This window comes from Microcaecilia unicolor, chromosome 2, assembly GCF_901765095.1.
Source record: "Microcaecilia unicolor chromosome 2, aMicUni1.1, whole genome shotgun sequence".
NCBI classification, from domain to species: Eukaryota; Metazoa; Chordata; class Amphibia; order Gymnophiona; family Siphonopidae; genus Microcaecilia; species Microcaecilia unicolor.
The window spans coordinates 612,103,217-612,120,666 of NC_044032.1; the positions used below are offsets into that span (position 1 = coordinate 612,103,217).

Consider the following 17,450-nt stretch of genomic DNA (forward strand, 5'->3'; position numbering starts at 1 on the left):
GTGCCTGGTACTCCTTGCCTCACCCCAGAGTAATGCCTGGCCTTCCAAAGGAAGTCATGAAAACCAGGCATGACGACTCACACCACTTGGGGTAGACTCTAGGGTAAGGTGAGGTAGAGTGGACTTAGAGATGTCACACAATGATGTTCGTGTTGTATGACATGGAATCAGCTCGGGGAGTAAGGACTTAAAAGAAATAATTTCTGAAGGTTACAGGTACAGGTGGGGATGGAGGAGTTTCATTGTGGGGATGAGCAAGGATGGAATGGATCTTAGAGGATATGAGTACGTATGGGATAGATTCCAGTGGGGATGGGCTGGGATTGGTGACATTTCTGTCCCTGTGCAACTCTATTTCGTGGCAGTATATATTTCTTAAATATAACACTTAAACTTAAATGTTGTCCTGTCCCCAAAAAGGATGCAGGACTGGAGATTGTTTTCTGCCTTAGATGCCACAGGCTCACCCCAGGATTATTCACCCATGGGCAGATGATCTAAAGCCCAGCACTGTTTCAAACAGTGCTCTAAAAATAGCGCTGGAACAGCACAGGGCTTTACTGCCCCTATGATCAGAGATAACAGCATGGAAATTTAAGCATGCTATTCTCTCTGATCATAGGGTAAAAGTGCAGGATTGTGCCTGAGGATGCATTCAGGCATAATCCTCCCGCACTTGTCTGACAGGTCTAGGCTGTCAAAAGCCCAGACCTGTCAAACACAGGGGCTGGAGGTCCATGGGACCCCCTGACAGAAGTTTGGGGGGGGGGGCTGGAGATCCAGTGGGTCTCCAGTCCCTCCTTACTCCCCCTAGCATCCCCTCAAATAGAGCCCTGGTGGCCCGTGAGTCAATCCCCACCCCAACCCCCCACCTGGTGGTCTTAGCGGCTCTTCCCCACCCCCTACCTTTGTTAGAAGAGGGAGGTGGTCTCCATCCTCTTCCATTGGCGCTGTTGCCCAGTGCATCCTGTGATACACTGGGCAGAGCTTCAAACATATAAGTTTCTCCCATATATGGTGTTAAGCCCCACCCAGCACATCCCAGGATGCACTGGGCATGGCTAGGCGCTGCCATTTTCGAGGTGGAATCGATGGAAGGCCACCTCAGTCCTTCAATGAAGGTAAGGGAGTGTTCTCCCTTATATGGTGAGAAGCCCCGCCCAGCGCATCCCATTTTTAAGGTGGCACCGATGGAAGAGGAGGGCGGTCACTCCCTCCTCCAACAAAGGTAGGGGGGTGGGGAAGGGCCACTAAAACCAACAAGTGTGGGGGTGGAGATTGACTTGCGGCCCACCTGGGCTCCATTCATGTGAGGGGATGCTGGGGGGGGGGGGGGGGGGTAGGTGGCTGCAGACCCACTGGATTCCAGTCCCCCCTGAACCTGTGTCGGGGGGGGGGGGTCAGGGAGACTGAAGGTCCACTGGACCTCCAGCACCCGTGTTGCTCGGGAGGGGGGGGGTGTTGGGTTGGGATTCCTGCTCCTGCGGGGGGCAGGCTGCTGCATTGAGGGCCTGCTAACATGCAAATGCATGCTGGACAGGGCTCACCATTCCTCCCCAATGGTCTGCAAACCCTAACGCCAGCTCCGAGCTGGTGTAGGGTTTGCCACACCAGTAAGCCAATGTTTGAAGCGCTGGTTGCTGATCATTGGGAAGGAGTAGGTTTAGCACTGTTTTGCATACATTTGCATGCTAGTTGTATTCAGGGTCCACGAACACGTTGTTTCATGTGCTCCGGGGTTCTCATCATGGGGCAGTAGCAAATGCAGGCGCTAGTATGGCGTTAACAGCTTCTAGCGCCTGCGTTTGTTTCTGATCATCAGCCCACCAGTGATCTTCCATTCAGATGGCCCATTACTCATCTCGTAGCAGCTGCTGGTTCAGGCCAAAATTATTTTATTATTTATTGAAAAATTTCTATTCTGCCTAAACGAAGTACAAATAACACACACAGATAAAAACAGAACACAAATATAATTTCTGTATACTATTCCCTCTCACAGAAGTAAAAAAAAACTTTAACATCTTTAAAAAAAAGAAAAGAGTTTTCAAAAACTTCTGAACTGTGTTACTCCACTCCTGGCAAGCTGGTTCCACAAAAGTGGCCCTGCTATTGAAAAAGCTGTAACACGTGGTTCTGCATATCTTGTCCATGTTGTTCTCTCAGTAGACAGCCTCATAACTGTTTCAGATCTTAAATGTCTAGCTGGTAGATAAACTATAAGAGCTTGCTGAAAGTACCAAGGGACAATCACATACAAAACCTGATGAATTGACAAAAATGTTATATTGAACCTGGCATACAATAGGTAACCAGTGCAATTGTTTTAATAATGGCACAATATAGTCTAACCATGAGGCCCCAAGTATATAAATACATGATGGACCTTCAGTCTGTGTTGCCATACTAGGACACACTGAAGATCCATCGAGCACAATACCCTGTTTCCAACAGTGGCCAATCCAGGTCACAAGTACCTGGCAAGATCCCAAAACAGTACAATACATTTTATGCTGCTTATCCTAGAAATAAGCAGTACATTTTCACAAGTCTATTTTAATAATGGCTTATGGACTTTTCTTTTAGGAAGCTATCCAAACCTTTTTTAAACCCCACTAAACTAACTGCTTTTTTACCACATTCTCTGGCAACGAATTCCAGAGTTTAATTACAAGTTGAGTGAAGAAATATTTTCTCCAATTTGTTTTAAATTTACTACTTTGTAGTTTCATTGCGTGCCCCCTAGTCCTAGTATATATGGAAAGAGTAAACAAACTATTCACGTCTACCCGTTCCACTCATTATTTCATATACCTCTATCATCTCTCACTTCAGCTGTCTTTTCTCCAAGCTGAAAAGCTCTAGACGTTTCAGCCATTCCTCATAGGGAAGTCGTCCCATTCCCTTTATAATTTTCGTCGCCCTTCTCTGTACCTTTTCTAATTCCACCATATCTTTTTTGAGATGCAGTGACCAGAATTGTACACAATATTCAAGATGCGGTTGCAACATGGAGAGATACAAAGGTAATATAACATCCTCGTTTTTCTTTCCTAATACATCTGGTGAAAGCGCAAGCGGAAGAATAAATGGCTAGAAATGTAAGGAGGGGTGACAAAAATTTCTTCAGGTATATTAGTGAAAGGAGGAAGACTAAAAAGGGAATTGTGAGACTGAAAGATGCTGCGAACCGCTATGTAGATAATGATGAAGAAAAAGCAAATTTGCTAAATAGATACTTTTGTTTTGTTTTCACAGAAGAAAATCCTGGAGAAGGACCACAATTGACTAGCAAAAGTACATATGAGAATAGAGTGGATATAGCATCGTTCACAGAAGAGAGTGTGTATGAACAACTTGAAAATCTAAAGGTGGACAAAGCCATGGGACCGGACGGGATCCACCCCAGCATATTGAGGGAGCTCAGAGAGGTTCTGGCGGGTCCTCTTAAAGATTTGTTTAATACATCCTTGGAGACGGGACAGGTTCCATGGGATTGGAGAACGGTGGATGTGGTCCCTCTTCACAAAAGTGGTGATAGGGAAGAAGCTGGAAACTACAGGCCGGTAAGCCTCACTTCGGTTGTTGGAAAAGTAATGGAAGCGATGCTGAAGGAAAGGATAGTGAATTTCCTGGATGCCAATAAGTTGCAAGATCCGAGACAACATGGTTTTACCAAAAGGAAATCGTGCCAAACGAATCTCATTGAATTCTTTGACTGGGTGACCGGAGAATTGAATCATGGATGTGCTATAGACATAATCTACTTAGATTTCAGCAAAGCTTTTGACACGGTTCCCCACAGGAGGCTCTTAAATAAACTTGAAAGGCTGAAGATAGGACCCGAAGTGGTGAACTGGATTAGGAACTGGTTGACAGACAGACGCCAGAGGGTGGTGGTTAATGGAATTTGCTCGGATGAGGGAAATGTGAGTAGTGGAGTGCCTCAGGGATCGGTGCTGGGGCCGATTCTGCTCAATATATTTGTGAGTGACATTGCCGAAGGGTTAGAAGGTAAAGTTTGCCTTTTTGCGGATGATACTAAGATTTGTAACAGAGTGGACACCCGGGAGGGAGTGGAAAACATGAAAAATGATCTGCAGAAGCTAGATGAATGGACTAATGAACTCTTTATACCTGACTGCTTAATCTAATCTGTCACCTATGAACTTTAACGAAAGACCACTTTGTATTTCTCATTCTGGAAATGGCGATTGCCATTATGCCATAATGTAAGCCACATTGAGCCTGCAAATAAGTGGGAAAATGTGGGATACACATGCAACAGATAAATAAATAAATAAAATAAATAAATAAGGCTCAATGTATATCAAAATACTGAAACTCTTATTATTTTTTTTAAAACCATACAGACATTGTATATATGAATAAATACTGTGAGAAGAGTGAACACATTTAAATTCAAAGAACACAGTCCATATTAGTGCACATCATAGATTCATAAAAGAAACAATTTTTCTTTTAGAAATATAGAATTTTTGTTTTAAAAAAATTGTTATGATTAAATATATAAACAAAACAAAACAGGGTGGAGGATACAAATTTTACTGAAAAAAAAACCAAAAAGCAAAAAAAAAAATCTTTTGCAATACCATACTGGAATAAAAAAAAACTTTTTGAGAAAACAAAAACCATCAGTATCAATATCAGCCATCAAAGATCCTATTAAGCCCCATCAGAGCAAGGGTCCCTAAAAAATGTATTCATCGTTGTTCTTTATAATGTAGCAGAGAGTCTAAACCTCCTCCTTGAGGTGCCTGAGATACTGTTTCCAATACTGTGAACTTCAAATTATCAAAGATATGACTCCCTGTTAAGCAGTGTTCCACAATAGGAGCAGTTAGGACCTAACACTTCAGATGGCTAAAAGTCTTGTCTTAACAGTGCACAGGGTTTCACCTACGTAAATCAGACCACAAGGGCATCAAAAGGCATAAACTGCCTGTACGGAAACGCATGCAGTGAACATTTTCAGCTTGATTACATGATGGTTTTAATTCAGAACCTGAGAAAGAAATTGCACAGACGATGCAGTGAGTACAAGGGTAATGGCCCACAGTTGGCACATTAGTACAGGAAGCAGGTGCATCTCTTAAATAAGAAGGCAACAAAAGGTCCTTCAGATTCTTTTCTCTTCAAAATGCAAAATGGGGAGGCTGATGAAAATTATGATATACACTCAAAACGTGCCAAAATTTCAAAACAGTAGATCAGACAAAAGATGCTCCTGGAGAATAAGGAAGAGCACATGACACGATCAGACAATTCTGTTTTTGCGGGCAACAAAAGATAATCCCGTGTAGCCTAAAGTGCCCTTTAATAAGCCTTTTTTAAAAATGAATTTTCAAATACATTCATGCAACATAAACATATGGCATTTTGAAATTCTTCCTATTTCAAAAGAAAAGGAAAAAAGGGAAAATTAAATTTTAAATTCTTTGTCCACAATTTTTGATCCAAGTACTAGGCAATATCATATATAGATATTTAAGCTAATTAAAGTAATATTATAATCTTTAGAATGGAAGGAGTTCAAGGGTACACAGCCGAGTAGCGTTACTGCAACCAGGAATGTCACCAACTTTTTCTTTACTAGCTATAAATTCTAATAGTTTCCCAGGTTCAAGGAAAATATATATAGAAGAATTTAAAGAAACAATACATTTTCAAGGAAATGCAAGGAGGAAAGTCCCTCCTAAGCCAAGCAATCTTGGTTTTAATACCAATAATTCTTTTCTTCTTTTTTGAGTGTCCCTCGATAAGTCCAGAAAAATCTGTATCTTTGATCCTAGGAATAAAGCATTAATGTGACGAAAATATAATCTAAACACATTATTCAGATCTGGCTCCAGCGCGAACGCTACTAGCATTGTTGTTCTTAATAAGCCTTTTTAATGGCTGAAGTGGGGTAACCTTGCTGGATAAACTGCACAAACATTTCTGCAGCCTGTCATTTAAATTCTGATGTTGATGAACAAATATGTTTTAGGAATAAAAACTGGCCCACAGGAATGCTCTCACATAGCTTCCATGGATGACTGCTTTGAAAATTGAGCAAAGTGTTCCTGTCCATTGACTTGCAAAAGACTGTGTACTTAAACTCTGTATCAGTTCTCAAAATCTGTAGATCCAAGAATGATATGCAGTATGCATCATAGTGGTAAACAAACTTCAGATTTTGATCACATTTATTAAGCCATGTAAAAAAAGCATCCAAACTCAGGATGTCACCATCCCATAACAGAAACACATCATCAATAAAACGTTTCCAAAAAAGTATACAAGATGCAAAAGGAGAAGTTCCGAGAGAAGAGGACATTTCTCTGGTAAGTGAATACTATTTTGCTTTGTGCTTTGGGAACTTAACGATTGGGGTTTAAAGGAGGAATTGTAGGTTAGTGATGGGCAAAATAAAAATATAAAAAGCAAATTTATCAATTAATCTCCATAGTCTTTTCCATTTAGTTTTAAAAACTTTGTACCAAAGCATTAACAGATAGAATCTAGCAGGCACTGCAGGATCTAGTTTAGTATTAAGGGGGAATAAAAAGAGAGAGAAAGAGAGGGAAAAGCAAGCAGGACCTGGTTTAGTATTAAGGGGGGAATAAAAGAGAGAGAGAGAGAGAGAGAGAGAGAAAAGCAAGCATTATTAACTAGTTGCCGTGGAGGAGAATAATCGAACGGGGGCGCCCATCTCTGGGGACGGCCCCGGGAAGGGGCAGAGCCAACCACATAATCAACCAAGATGGACGCCCATCTTTCGTGTCTATAATGCAGTCTGGGAACGCCCAAATCCCAACATTTAGGCCGACCTTAGAGATGGCCGCCCTCGGTTTTCGCCAATAATTGAAACCGAGGGCACCCATCTCAAAAATGACCAAATCCAAGGCATTTGGGTCATGGGAGGAGCCAGAGTTCGTAATGCACTGGTCCCCCTGACTGCCAGGACACCAACTGGGCACTGCAGTGGACATCACAAATTGCTCCCAGGTACATAGCTCCCTTACCGTGTGTGCTAAGCCCCCCAAAACCCACAACTGTACACCACTACCATAGCCCTTAGGGATGAAGGGGGTCACCTACATGTGGGTACAGTGGGTTTTGGGTTTTTTTGGAGGGGTCCCATTTACCACCACAAGTGTAACAGGTGGGGGGGGGGGGGGGCCTGGGTCCACCTACCTGAAGTGCACTGCACCCACTATAAATTGCTCCAGGGACCTGCATACTGCTGTCATGGAGCTGGGTATGACATTTGAGGCTGGCACAGAGGCTGACAAAAAATGTTTTTTTAATTTTTTTTGGATGAGAGGGGGTTGGTGACCACTGGGGGAGTAAGGGGAGGTCATCCCCGATTCCCTCCGGTGGTCATCTGGTCAATCGGGGCACTTTTTTGCCACTTGGTCCTAAAAATAAATGGACCAAGTGCAGCTGGCGAAATGCTCGTTCGAGCTGGCCATCTTTTTTCCATTATTGGGCGAAGCCGGCTATCTCCTAGCACCGCCTCGCCTTCTGTACCCTGCTTTGAAGTTTGTTCGGCTCCGCGATGGAAAGCAGTTGGCACCGGCCAAAATCGGCTTTCGATTATACCAATTTGGCCGGGTTCAGGAGATCACCGGCCATCTCCCGATTTATGTCGGACAATGGCCGGCGATCTCTTTCGAAAATACACTGGATAGTAAACATTTTTTTAGGTATATTAGAAGCAAGAAGTCAGCAAAATAATCAGTTGGACTGCTAGATGACTGAGGGGTAAAAGGGGCAATCAGAGAAGACAAAGCCTTAGTGGAGAGATTAAATGAATCCTTTGCTTTGGTCTTCAACAAGGAAGATTTGGGAGAGATACCAGTGCCAGGAAAGATATATAAAGCTGACGAGTCAGAAAAACTGAATGAAACCTCTATAAACCTGGAAGAAGTAATGGTGCAATTTGACAAACTGAAGAGCAGCAAATCACCTGAACCAGATTGTATTCATTCCAGAGTACTGATAGAATCGAAAAATGAACATATTACTATTGTTAGTAATATGTAATTTATATTTAAAATTGAGCATGGTTCCTGGAAGACTGGAGGGTGGCCAATGTAATGCCCATTTATAAAACAAGTTCCAGAGGTTATCCAGGAGGATGAATTACTGAAAGAGATATTCCCATCCTCACCAGTACTGGCCTTCCGACAGCCACCCAATTTAAAACACAAGCTAATCAGAAGTAAACTTCCATCACAGACTGAAAAGGAACAGAAGGGCACACTTCCCTGTAATTTATCCAGTTGCAAACTATGCCAAAATATTTCACAGGACCCCAAAGTCATCCACAAAGGAAAGATATTCAACATAAAGGGATCTTTCACTTGCTCATCTTCCAATGTGGTATATATCATTCAGTGTAAAAAATGTAACGAAGGATGCTATATTGGAAAAACAGGCCAGATGCTTAAGATAAGATTCAATTTACATAGACATCATATGAACAATACTGGTGCCAGCAGGGTTCCCACGCCTGTTGGTCAACATTTTACAGGACCAGGACACTGTACCAGTGACTTCACAGTGAGAATCCTGAAAGGTAACTTTAAAACCATACAAGAACGTAAGACCTTTGAAGTCAGAATGATTGAATATTTTAACACCCAACAGAAAGGACTTAACAAGGATCTGGGGTTCCTAGCCCATTATAAACCATAAAGCTGTATGTCTCTGTTGATCACCCTCCCCTCACCTATCCACACCCATCCTGTTAGAATATCAATGATATACTTTGATGTCCCCATGCATACTTCCTACCCACCCCCATCCTCCCACCCTGTCAGACTGTCATAAGTAATGCTTGAATGTTTTCACTTATATACACTGTCAGCTAGCACATTTGCTTATTTCCGATCTGAGGAAGAAGGGCAACCTTCGAAAGCTAATAAAGAAATGTATTAAGTTATGTCCAATAAAAAAGGTATCATCTTATTTTCTTTTCCATGTTTTATTTTGTTTGATTTCTATTGATAACCTTAAGAGTGGACTAACACGGCTACCACACTCCTCTACTTCAGAAGTTATCCAGGAAATTATAGACCGGTAAGCCTGACATTGGTGCTGGGCAAAATGGTAGAGACTATTATTAAGCACAAAATTACACAGCGTATTCAAAAGCATGGATTAATGAGACAAAGCCAACATGGATTTAGTGAAGGGAAATCTTGCCTCACCAATCTATTACATTTCTTTGAAGAGGTGAACAAACATGTGTATAAAGGTGAGCCGGTCGATATTGTGTATCTGGATTTTCAAAAGGCATTTGACAAAGTACTTCAGGAAAGACTCCAGAGGAAATTGTAGAGTCAATGGCTAGGAGGTACTGTTCTATTGTGGATTAAAAACTAGTTAAAAGATAGAAAACAGAGTAGGGTTAAATGGTCAGTATTCTCAGTGGAGAAGGGTAGATAGTAGGGTTCCCCAGGGACCACTGCTTTTTAACATATTTATAAATGATCTAGAGATGGGAGTAACTAGTGAGGTAATTACATTTGCTGATGACCCAAAGTTATTCAACGTTGTTAAATTGAAAGAGCATTGTGAAACATTACAAGAGGACCTTACAAGACTGGGAGAATGGGTATCCAAATGGCAGATGACGTTTAATGTGAACAAGTACAAAGTGATGCATGTGGGAAACAGGAACCCAAATTATAGCTACGTAATGCAAGGTTCCACATTAGGGAGTCACCGACCAGGAATAGGATCTAGGTGTCATCGTTGATGTTATGTTGAAACTGTTCTGCTCAATGTACGGTGGTGGCTAAGAAAGCAAATAGAATGTTAGGTATTATTAGGAAAGGAATGGAAAACAAAAATAAGGACATTATAACGCCTTTGAATCGTTCTATGGTGTGACCGCACCTTGAATATTCTGTTCAGTTCTGGTCACCACATCTCAAAAGAGATATGGTGGAATTAGAAAAGATACAAAAAAGGGCGACAAAAATGATAAATGGGATGGGGCAACTTCCCTATGAGGACAGGTAAAGCGGCTAGGGCTCTTCAGCTTGGAGAAGAGACAGCTGAGGGGAAATATGAAAGAGGTCTATAAAATAATGAGTGGAATGGAATGGGTAGACATGAATCACTTGTTTACTCTTTCCAAAAATACTAGGACTAGGGGGTACGCAATGAAGCTACAAAGTAGTAAATTTAAAACGAATCGGAGAAAATATTTCTTACTCAATGTATAATTAATCTCTGGAATTTGTTGCCAGAGAATGTAGTAAAAGCAGTTAGCTTAGTGGGGTTTAAAAAAGGTTTGGATAGCTTCCTAAAAGAAAAGTCCATTGCTTATTTCTAGGATAAGCAGCATAAAATGTACTGTACTGTTTTGGGATCATGCCAGGTACTTGTGACCTGGATTGGCCACTGTTAGAAACAGGATGCTGGGCTTGATGGACCTTCAGTCTGTTCCAGTATGGCAATACTTATGTACTTATATACACTGGCTGCCCATTAAGAAACAAATAATCTCTTTTATTATTTTTGTATTCGCATGCGATACAAGGCAGTCTGTCATTCACGTAAATATAACTAAGTGAATGCAGAGCATCTGAAGTCTTTCCTCCAGTAGCAAGATTCAGATATCGGGTCTACTTATTTTTTTTATTGCAATTTAAACAAAATCCAAGGTATTTACACTTAGAAGGTAACACAGCAATTAATAAAAGGAAAACTAGGCACAAACAAACATATGAGAACAAACATTAACTTAAGTACAGTCCACAAGTTATGAGGAGGAAGGGGAAATGGGAAAATGGGACTTGATATACTGCCTTTCTGTGGTATTTTGCAACTACATTCAAAGCGGTTTACATATATACAAGTACTTATTTTGTACCTGGGGAAATGGAGGGTTAAGTGACTTGCCCACAGTCACAAGGAGCTGCAGTGGGAATCGAACCCAGTTCCCCAGGATCAAAGTCCGCTGCACTAACCACTAGGCTACTCCTCCACTCCAATTGAATACAATTGAAATATAAGAAGAATACAAGATGTCTGTCATAACTGACAAATATCTTTTATACAATAATGCGGAAATAGAACAGTCCTAGCCAGAAAAAGGACATTTACTGCAGGTCATGAACAACTGCCTTAATCAGAGAACTAGACACTGGTCTCTTATTACTAAGAAAAGCTGAGAGCTGCAGGGGCTCGAAGAAAACATATTGTACTGATTTCCATTTGATAACACATATACAAGGATATTTAAAAAAAAAGAAAGAGAGCCCCCAACTGAAGCACTGCTAGTTTAAGAAGAAGGAAAAATTTCCTTCTCTTTTGAGACTCTTTGATAAGATCAGGAAAAATCCTGACTTGACAACCTAAGAAGGGAACATCCCTTTTCTTAAAGAAAAGTTTTAACAACCATTCACGATCAGATGGCAAATCCAGTGATATAATCACTGTAGCCAAAGAAACAACCTCTGATTCCGAAGTCTCCAATAATGCAGATACATTTAATAACTCAGTCTCAGTATCAGGGGCAGAACCCGCATTCTGGGCATTTTGCACAGCTTCCTTCTTAGGTAGTGGAAGATAATAGAGACATATTAATGGAGGCACCGATTCCTACAGAACCAGAAAACCTTCTTTCAAATATCGTTGAAACATATCTCGAGCAGACATCAAGGGAAATTTAGGAAAATTAATTAGTCTCAGAGAATCTCACTGAGTTCTCCAGAAACTCCAATCTACTTTTTAATATTAAGCTGTCCACAATCAAAGTTGCAGACAAAACTTGAGAATTCTTAGTTTGTTCAATATTATCTGCCATCTTCTGTGTTGTCTGAGACAAATCCTTACAAAGTTGTTAATCTTGCTACTCTTTGGGATTCTGCATGGAATCTTGCCACTTTTTGTCCTTATTTGCCCTGTTTGTCTCTCCTGATTAGATTGTAAGCTCTGTCGAGCAGGGACTGTCTCTTCATTTCTAATGTACAGCGCTGCATACGTCTAGTAGCGCTACAGAAATGATAAATAGTAGTAGTAGTAGTACATTGGCTGAATTCAATTGAACATTAGCATTCGTAGTAGCAAACTGCCCTGAGAGGGCCTTACTCAACTCCAAGACAGCGTTCATATCAATTCCATAGTGAAGAATGAAGGTCTATGAAACTGTATTAATCCCGCTGCAAAATCACTGCTTACCATAGCAGCAGAGATCCGGCTAGTCTCCAACGAAGGTCCATAATCTCCCTTCGCTCCATCTGGGGAATTCTGACCCAGAGATGTACTCGACACCTCCCCAATTGCGCCTAGAAACTTCCCTCTAACAGGAATAGAATCCCTTCCAATGATTTACAAAGGGGATCTGCTGAAAAGCCTTCAGAACTCATCAAACCTGGTTGCGGCAGGAAAGTGTGCAAATCTGGCGTGAGTGAGATAACTGAGCTGAGGTCAGGTGCTGCCCCACCTGGTAGTGGCGTCCATACAGCCAGTGATCCTCAAACCCCTAACTCTGGAGAGGTCACACTCCCATGGGTCACAAAATCATCCATCGGTCCTGATACACCAGAGAAAGGCATCAACGAGGATTCTGGGGGAAAAACCCTCACTTTGCCTTTCTTCTTCACCATATTGCGTGACCGAAAGGGAGCACAGCTACACTGCTGCCGCCATCTTGGAAACCTCCTCCCTCGGTCGAAACGAATAATCTTTAAAACTCTCACACTTGCTTTTAAGGCCCTCAGATTTGGTCTTCCTCTCTACTTATCTAATTTCACTATTCCATACTCCCTGGTTAGACTACTTTGTTCTACCAATGATCACCGTTTGTATCTCCCTAGCCCTAAGTTAGCCCAACTAGAATCTACTAGGCACTGTGCCTTCTTCTTTGCAGCTCCCTCCATCTGGAATTCTTTGCCTCTTCCTATCCGGGCTGAACTTTCCTTCAAGAAACTTAAAATGCCCTAAAGACCTGGCTGTTTCACCAAGCTTTTGACTCTGCTTAGGAATACTCTTCATTTGTGCCACAGTTACTCCTACTGCTCAGACTCATGTTTGACTCTGAATGTGTTGTCCTGTTTTCTATCAAGACTTGCAGTTCTTTTCATTTTGACCATGTGACTGTGATCTGCTAATGGTGGTATAGCAAATTTTAATAAACTAAACTATTCCTTTCCTAATTATTCTTAACCTAGTTTGGTTTTTTTGGCAGCTGTAGCACACTGAACAGATGATTTCAACATATTATCTACGATGAAACCTAAATCCTTTTCCTTGGTGGTGACTGCTAATGTGGAACCTAGCATCATGCAGCTGTGAGCTGAGTTATTCACCCCAATGTGCATCACTTTGCAATTGTCCACATTAAATTTCATCTGCCATTTGGATGCCCAGTCTCCCAACAACTGCCTACAATTTCACAAAGTTCGCATGTGATTTAACAACTTTGAATAGTTTAGTGTCATTTGGGACCCCAAACAAGGTCACAGAATCAAGACCACTCTTCCCTCTAACAGAATTTCTACTGTGATCTATGCTCAATAGCAGAATTATAAAGAGAAAAGCAAAATTGCATGTCTTCACCCTCTTCCCTCCCCAAACCACTTTCTGCTCCCACCACTCATCCAAAGCAAAAAGGCAGCAACAGCAGCAGAAGTCAACAAAAGGCTTGTGAGACAGTGTGCACTTAGAGACCCCAGTACTCTGCATGAGTTTTCAGTTTAACAGGACACCTACCTACAAGGAGCCAAGACCTGTGAAAATGTACTGACTCACATGCCTTATGAAAAGTGCCACTACATAGATCACAGTAGAAGTTCTGATAGAGGGGGACTGGTCCAAAAGCCCAATTTTAGAACTAGAGCCAAGACCTGTGAAAATGTACTGACTCACATGCCTTATGAAAAGTGCCACTACATAGATCACAGTAGAAGTTCTGATAGAGGGGGGACTGGTCCAAAAGCCCAATTTTAGAACTAAACTAATTTTTGCAACTTTGTTCTGAAATGGTGCACTGCTTCCATTGGCTACAAAACCATAGTGAATATCAATTCTAAACACAAGTATAAACACTTTCCTACAGAGAGGAAGTGATGCAGTCAAAGGAAAACGTGAGATTGCTCCTGTTTTCTTAATCAAGTAAAAGAAAACCCACCACAGAAATATATTTTGAAATTTCATTGGCTGAAAAGTACAACTGAATTCATAGAATGAAAAATAAAACCACATACTGAAAATATAACAAACAACTTGAAGAGCAATGTGATAGCTCTATACAATCTCTAATATAACAGAGTAACCACCAACAACATGTCAGTCTATGTAATCAAAGGTTTCTGGAATCCCAAAGTGTTTATCAATTTTATTCTCTTCAAATCCAAATTTTCGCTTGGCCCAAGATTTTACTGCAAAGATATTATCTGTGGAGAAAAAGAAGGAATGCTGCAATTTAGTTACAAGGTTTGCTGTGCTGCCATGTACTAATGTAATATACTGAAAGTTGTGTCAAAAACTCTAGAACCCTGTAGTTGATATATTTTTATAAAGACAAAGATATATACACTGAAAAAATGTATGAAGGCACTATGTTAGCTCGTCAAAAGCAAGCTTAGCTAAAAGGACAAAGTAATTGTGTAGGTACAACTAATAATTCTACAATACAAATACATGTTTAAAACTTCAAGTTTTTGGGACTACTAACAGTCCCTTCATCTGACAGTAACTTCACATTGGATATCACAATGGGTGTATCTACACAACTAGTTTTTGTTGGATTTCTTTTAATGTTCTCTGTTTGTCTCTTCAATTCTGTATACTTGCTAGAATGCATTTTGGGCGAAACAATACACATCAAACTGATTTACATAAATTAAAATAGAATAAAGAGAAGGAAAAAAGGGAAATAAAGCAAAGTCACCAGTTTGAGAGCAGCTCTATGCAACCAGATCGAAAGCCTGTTGGAAGAAGCCAGCCTTAAATGTGTCTTTAAATTTGGACAAGAATTTTTTTTATTGTAATTCAAGTGACGTGGAGACATATTTTCAAAGCACTTAGACTTACAAAGTTCCATTCTTTGAAAATGAGCCCCATAGTAACCTATGGAACTTTTTTAAGTCTAAGTGCTTTGAAAATGAGCCCCATAGCATTCTAGAGAGTGGGAGGAATAACAAGCAGTTGGGTTTCTGAAGAGATAAAATTTTAGAAGGGATATATAGTATGAGGTAATCAACCTAATAGTATGTCAGTCAGTCTCAGTTTCTCTCTGCTCTCTTTCTCTCTATATACATATAGCTAGATTGCAGAGGGGAGAGGGGAAGAGACAAAGAGTATGCATGCAAATATGTTGTTATATTTTTAACATTTTATTGTTTATTGATCCAAATATTTTTCACAATACCAACATAGAACACACAATACATATCTCTTTTTGTTTCATAAACCCCAACCTTCCCTCATAAGTACATAAGTAGTGCCATACTGGGAAAGACCAAAGGTCCATCTAGCCCAGCATCCTGTCACCGACAGTGGCCAATCCAGGTCAAGGGCACCTGGCACGCTCCCCAAACGTAAAAACATTCCAGACAAGTTATACCTAAAAATGCGGAATTTTTCCAAGTCCATTTAATAGCGGTCTATGGACTTGTCCTTTAGGAATCTATCTAACCCCTTTTTAAACTCCATCAAGCTAACCGCCCGTACCACGTTCTCCGGCAACGAATTCCAGAGTCTAATTACACGTTGGGTGAAGAAAAATTTTCTCCGATTCATTTTAAATTTACCACACTGTAGCTTCAACTCATGCCCTCTAGTCCTAGTATTTTTGGATAGCGTGAGCAGTCGCTTCACATCCACCCGATCCATTCCACTCATTATTTTATACACTTCTATCATATCTCCCCTCAGCCGTCTCTTCTCCAAGCTGAAAAGCCCTAGCCTTCTCAGCCTCTCTTCATAGGAAAGTCGTCCCATCCCCACTATCATTTTCGTCGCCCTTCGCTGTACCTTTTCCAATTCTACTATATCTTTTTTGAGATACGGAGACCAGTACTGAACACAATACTCCAGGTGCGGTCGCACCATGGAGCGATACAACGGCATTATAACATCCGCACACCTGGACTCCATACCCTTCCTAATAACACCCAACATTCTATTCGCTTTCCTAGCCGCAGCAGCACACTGAGCAGAAGGTTTCAGCGTATCATCGACGACGACACCCAGATCCCTTTCTTGATCCGTAACTCCTAACGCGGAACCTTGCAAGACGTAGCTATAATTCGGGTTCCTCTTACCCACATGCATCACTTTGCACTTGTCAACATTGAACTTCATCTGCCACTTGCACGCCCATTCTCCCAGTCTCGCAAGGTCCTCCTGTAATCGTTCACATTCCTCCTGCGACTTGACGACCCTGAATAATTTTGTGTCATCGGCGAATTTAATTACCTCACCAGTTATTCCCATCTCTAGGTCATTTATAAATACATTAAAAAGCAACGGACCCAGCACAGACCCCTGCGGGACCCCACTAACTACCCTCCTCCACTGAGAATACTGGCCACGCAATCCTACTCTCTGTTTCCTATCTTTCAACCAGTTCTTAATCCATAATAATACCCTACCTCCGATTCCATGACTCTGCAATTTCTTCAGGAGTCTTTCGTGCGGCACTTTGTCAAACGCCTTCTGAAAATCCAGATATACAATATCAACCGGCTCCCCATTGTCCACATGTTTGCTTACCCCCTCAAAAAAATGCATTAGATTGGTGAGGCAAGACTTCCCTTCACTAAATCCGTGCTGACTTTGTCTCATCAGTCCATGTTTTTGTATATGCTCTGCAATTTTATTCTTAATAATAGCCTCCACCATCTTGCCCGGCACCGACGTCAGACTCACCGGTCTATAATTTCCCGGATCTCCTCTGGAACCCTTCTTAAAAATCGGAGTAACATTGGCTACCCTCCAGTCTTCCGGTACTACACTCGATTTTAGGGACAGATTGCATATTTCTAACAGTAGCTCCGCAAGTTCATTTTTTAGTTCTATTAATACTCTGGGATGAATACCATCAGGTCCCGGTGATTTACTACTCTTCAGCTTGCTGAACTGACCCATTACATCCTCCAAGGTTACAGAGAATTTGTTTAGTTTCTCCGACTCCCCCGCTTCAAATATTCTTTCCGGCACCGGTGTCCCCCCCAAATCCTCCTCGGTGAAGACCGAAGCAAAGAATTCATTTAATTTCTCCACTACGGCTTTGTCCTCCTTGATCGCCCCTTTAACACCTCCCATCCTCATTACCCTTCTTCCACATTTTCATATGTGATCCACCCTCTTCATAGTCATATCTATCAATAGTCTGTCCTGACTACCACAAAGAGTGTCTTGCACCTCCAGGAATGCTGGAAATCTTGACCATTCCTCCTTTCCTGCTTTAATTTTTCATT

The 17,450-nt window shown here is 41.3% G+C and overlaps 1 protein-coding gene across 1 annotated transcript in view; it reads right to left on the reverse strand.

Annotated features, from left to right (window-relative positions):
• Positions 1-14,173: 14,173 nt before the first annotated feature.
• MND1 (meiotic nuclear divisions 1) overlaps positions 14,174-17,450 on the reverse strand; it is a 163,665-nt gene continuing 160,388 nt past the window's right edge. Inside the window, exon 8 of the mRNA XM_030192692.1 lies at positions 14,174-14,420. Within this exon, the coding sequence (XP_030048552.1) occupies positions 14,314-14,420 (107 nt within the window). The 3' untranslated portion in view covers positions 14,174-14,313. The remainder of the gene's footprint in view (positions 14,421-17,450) is intronic.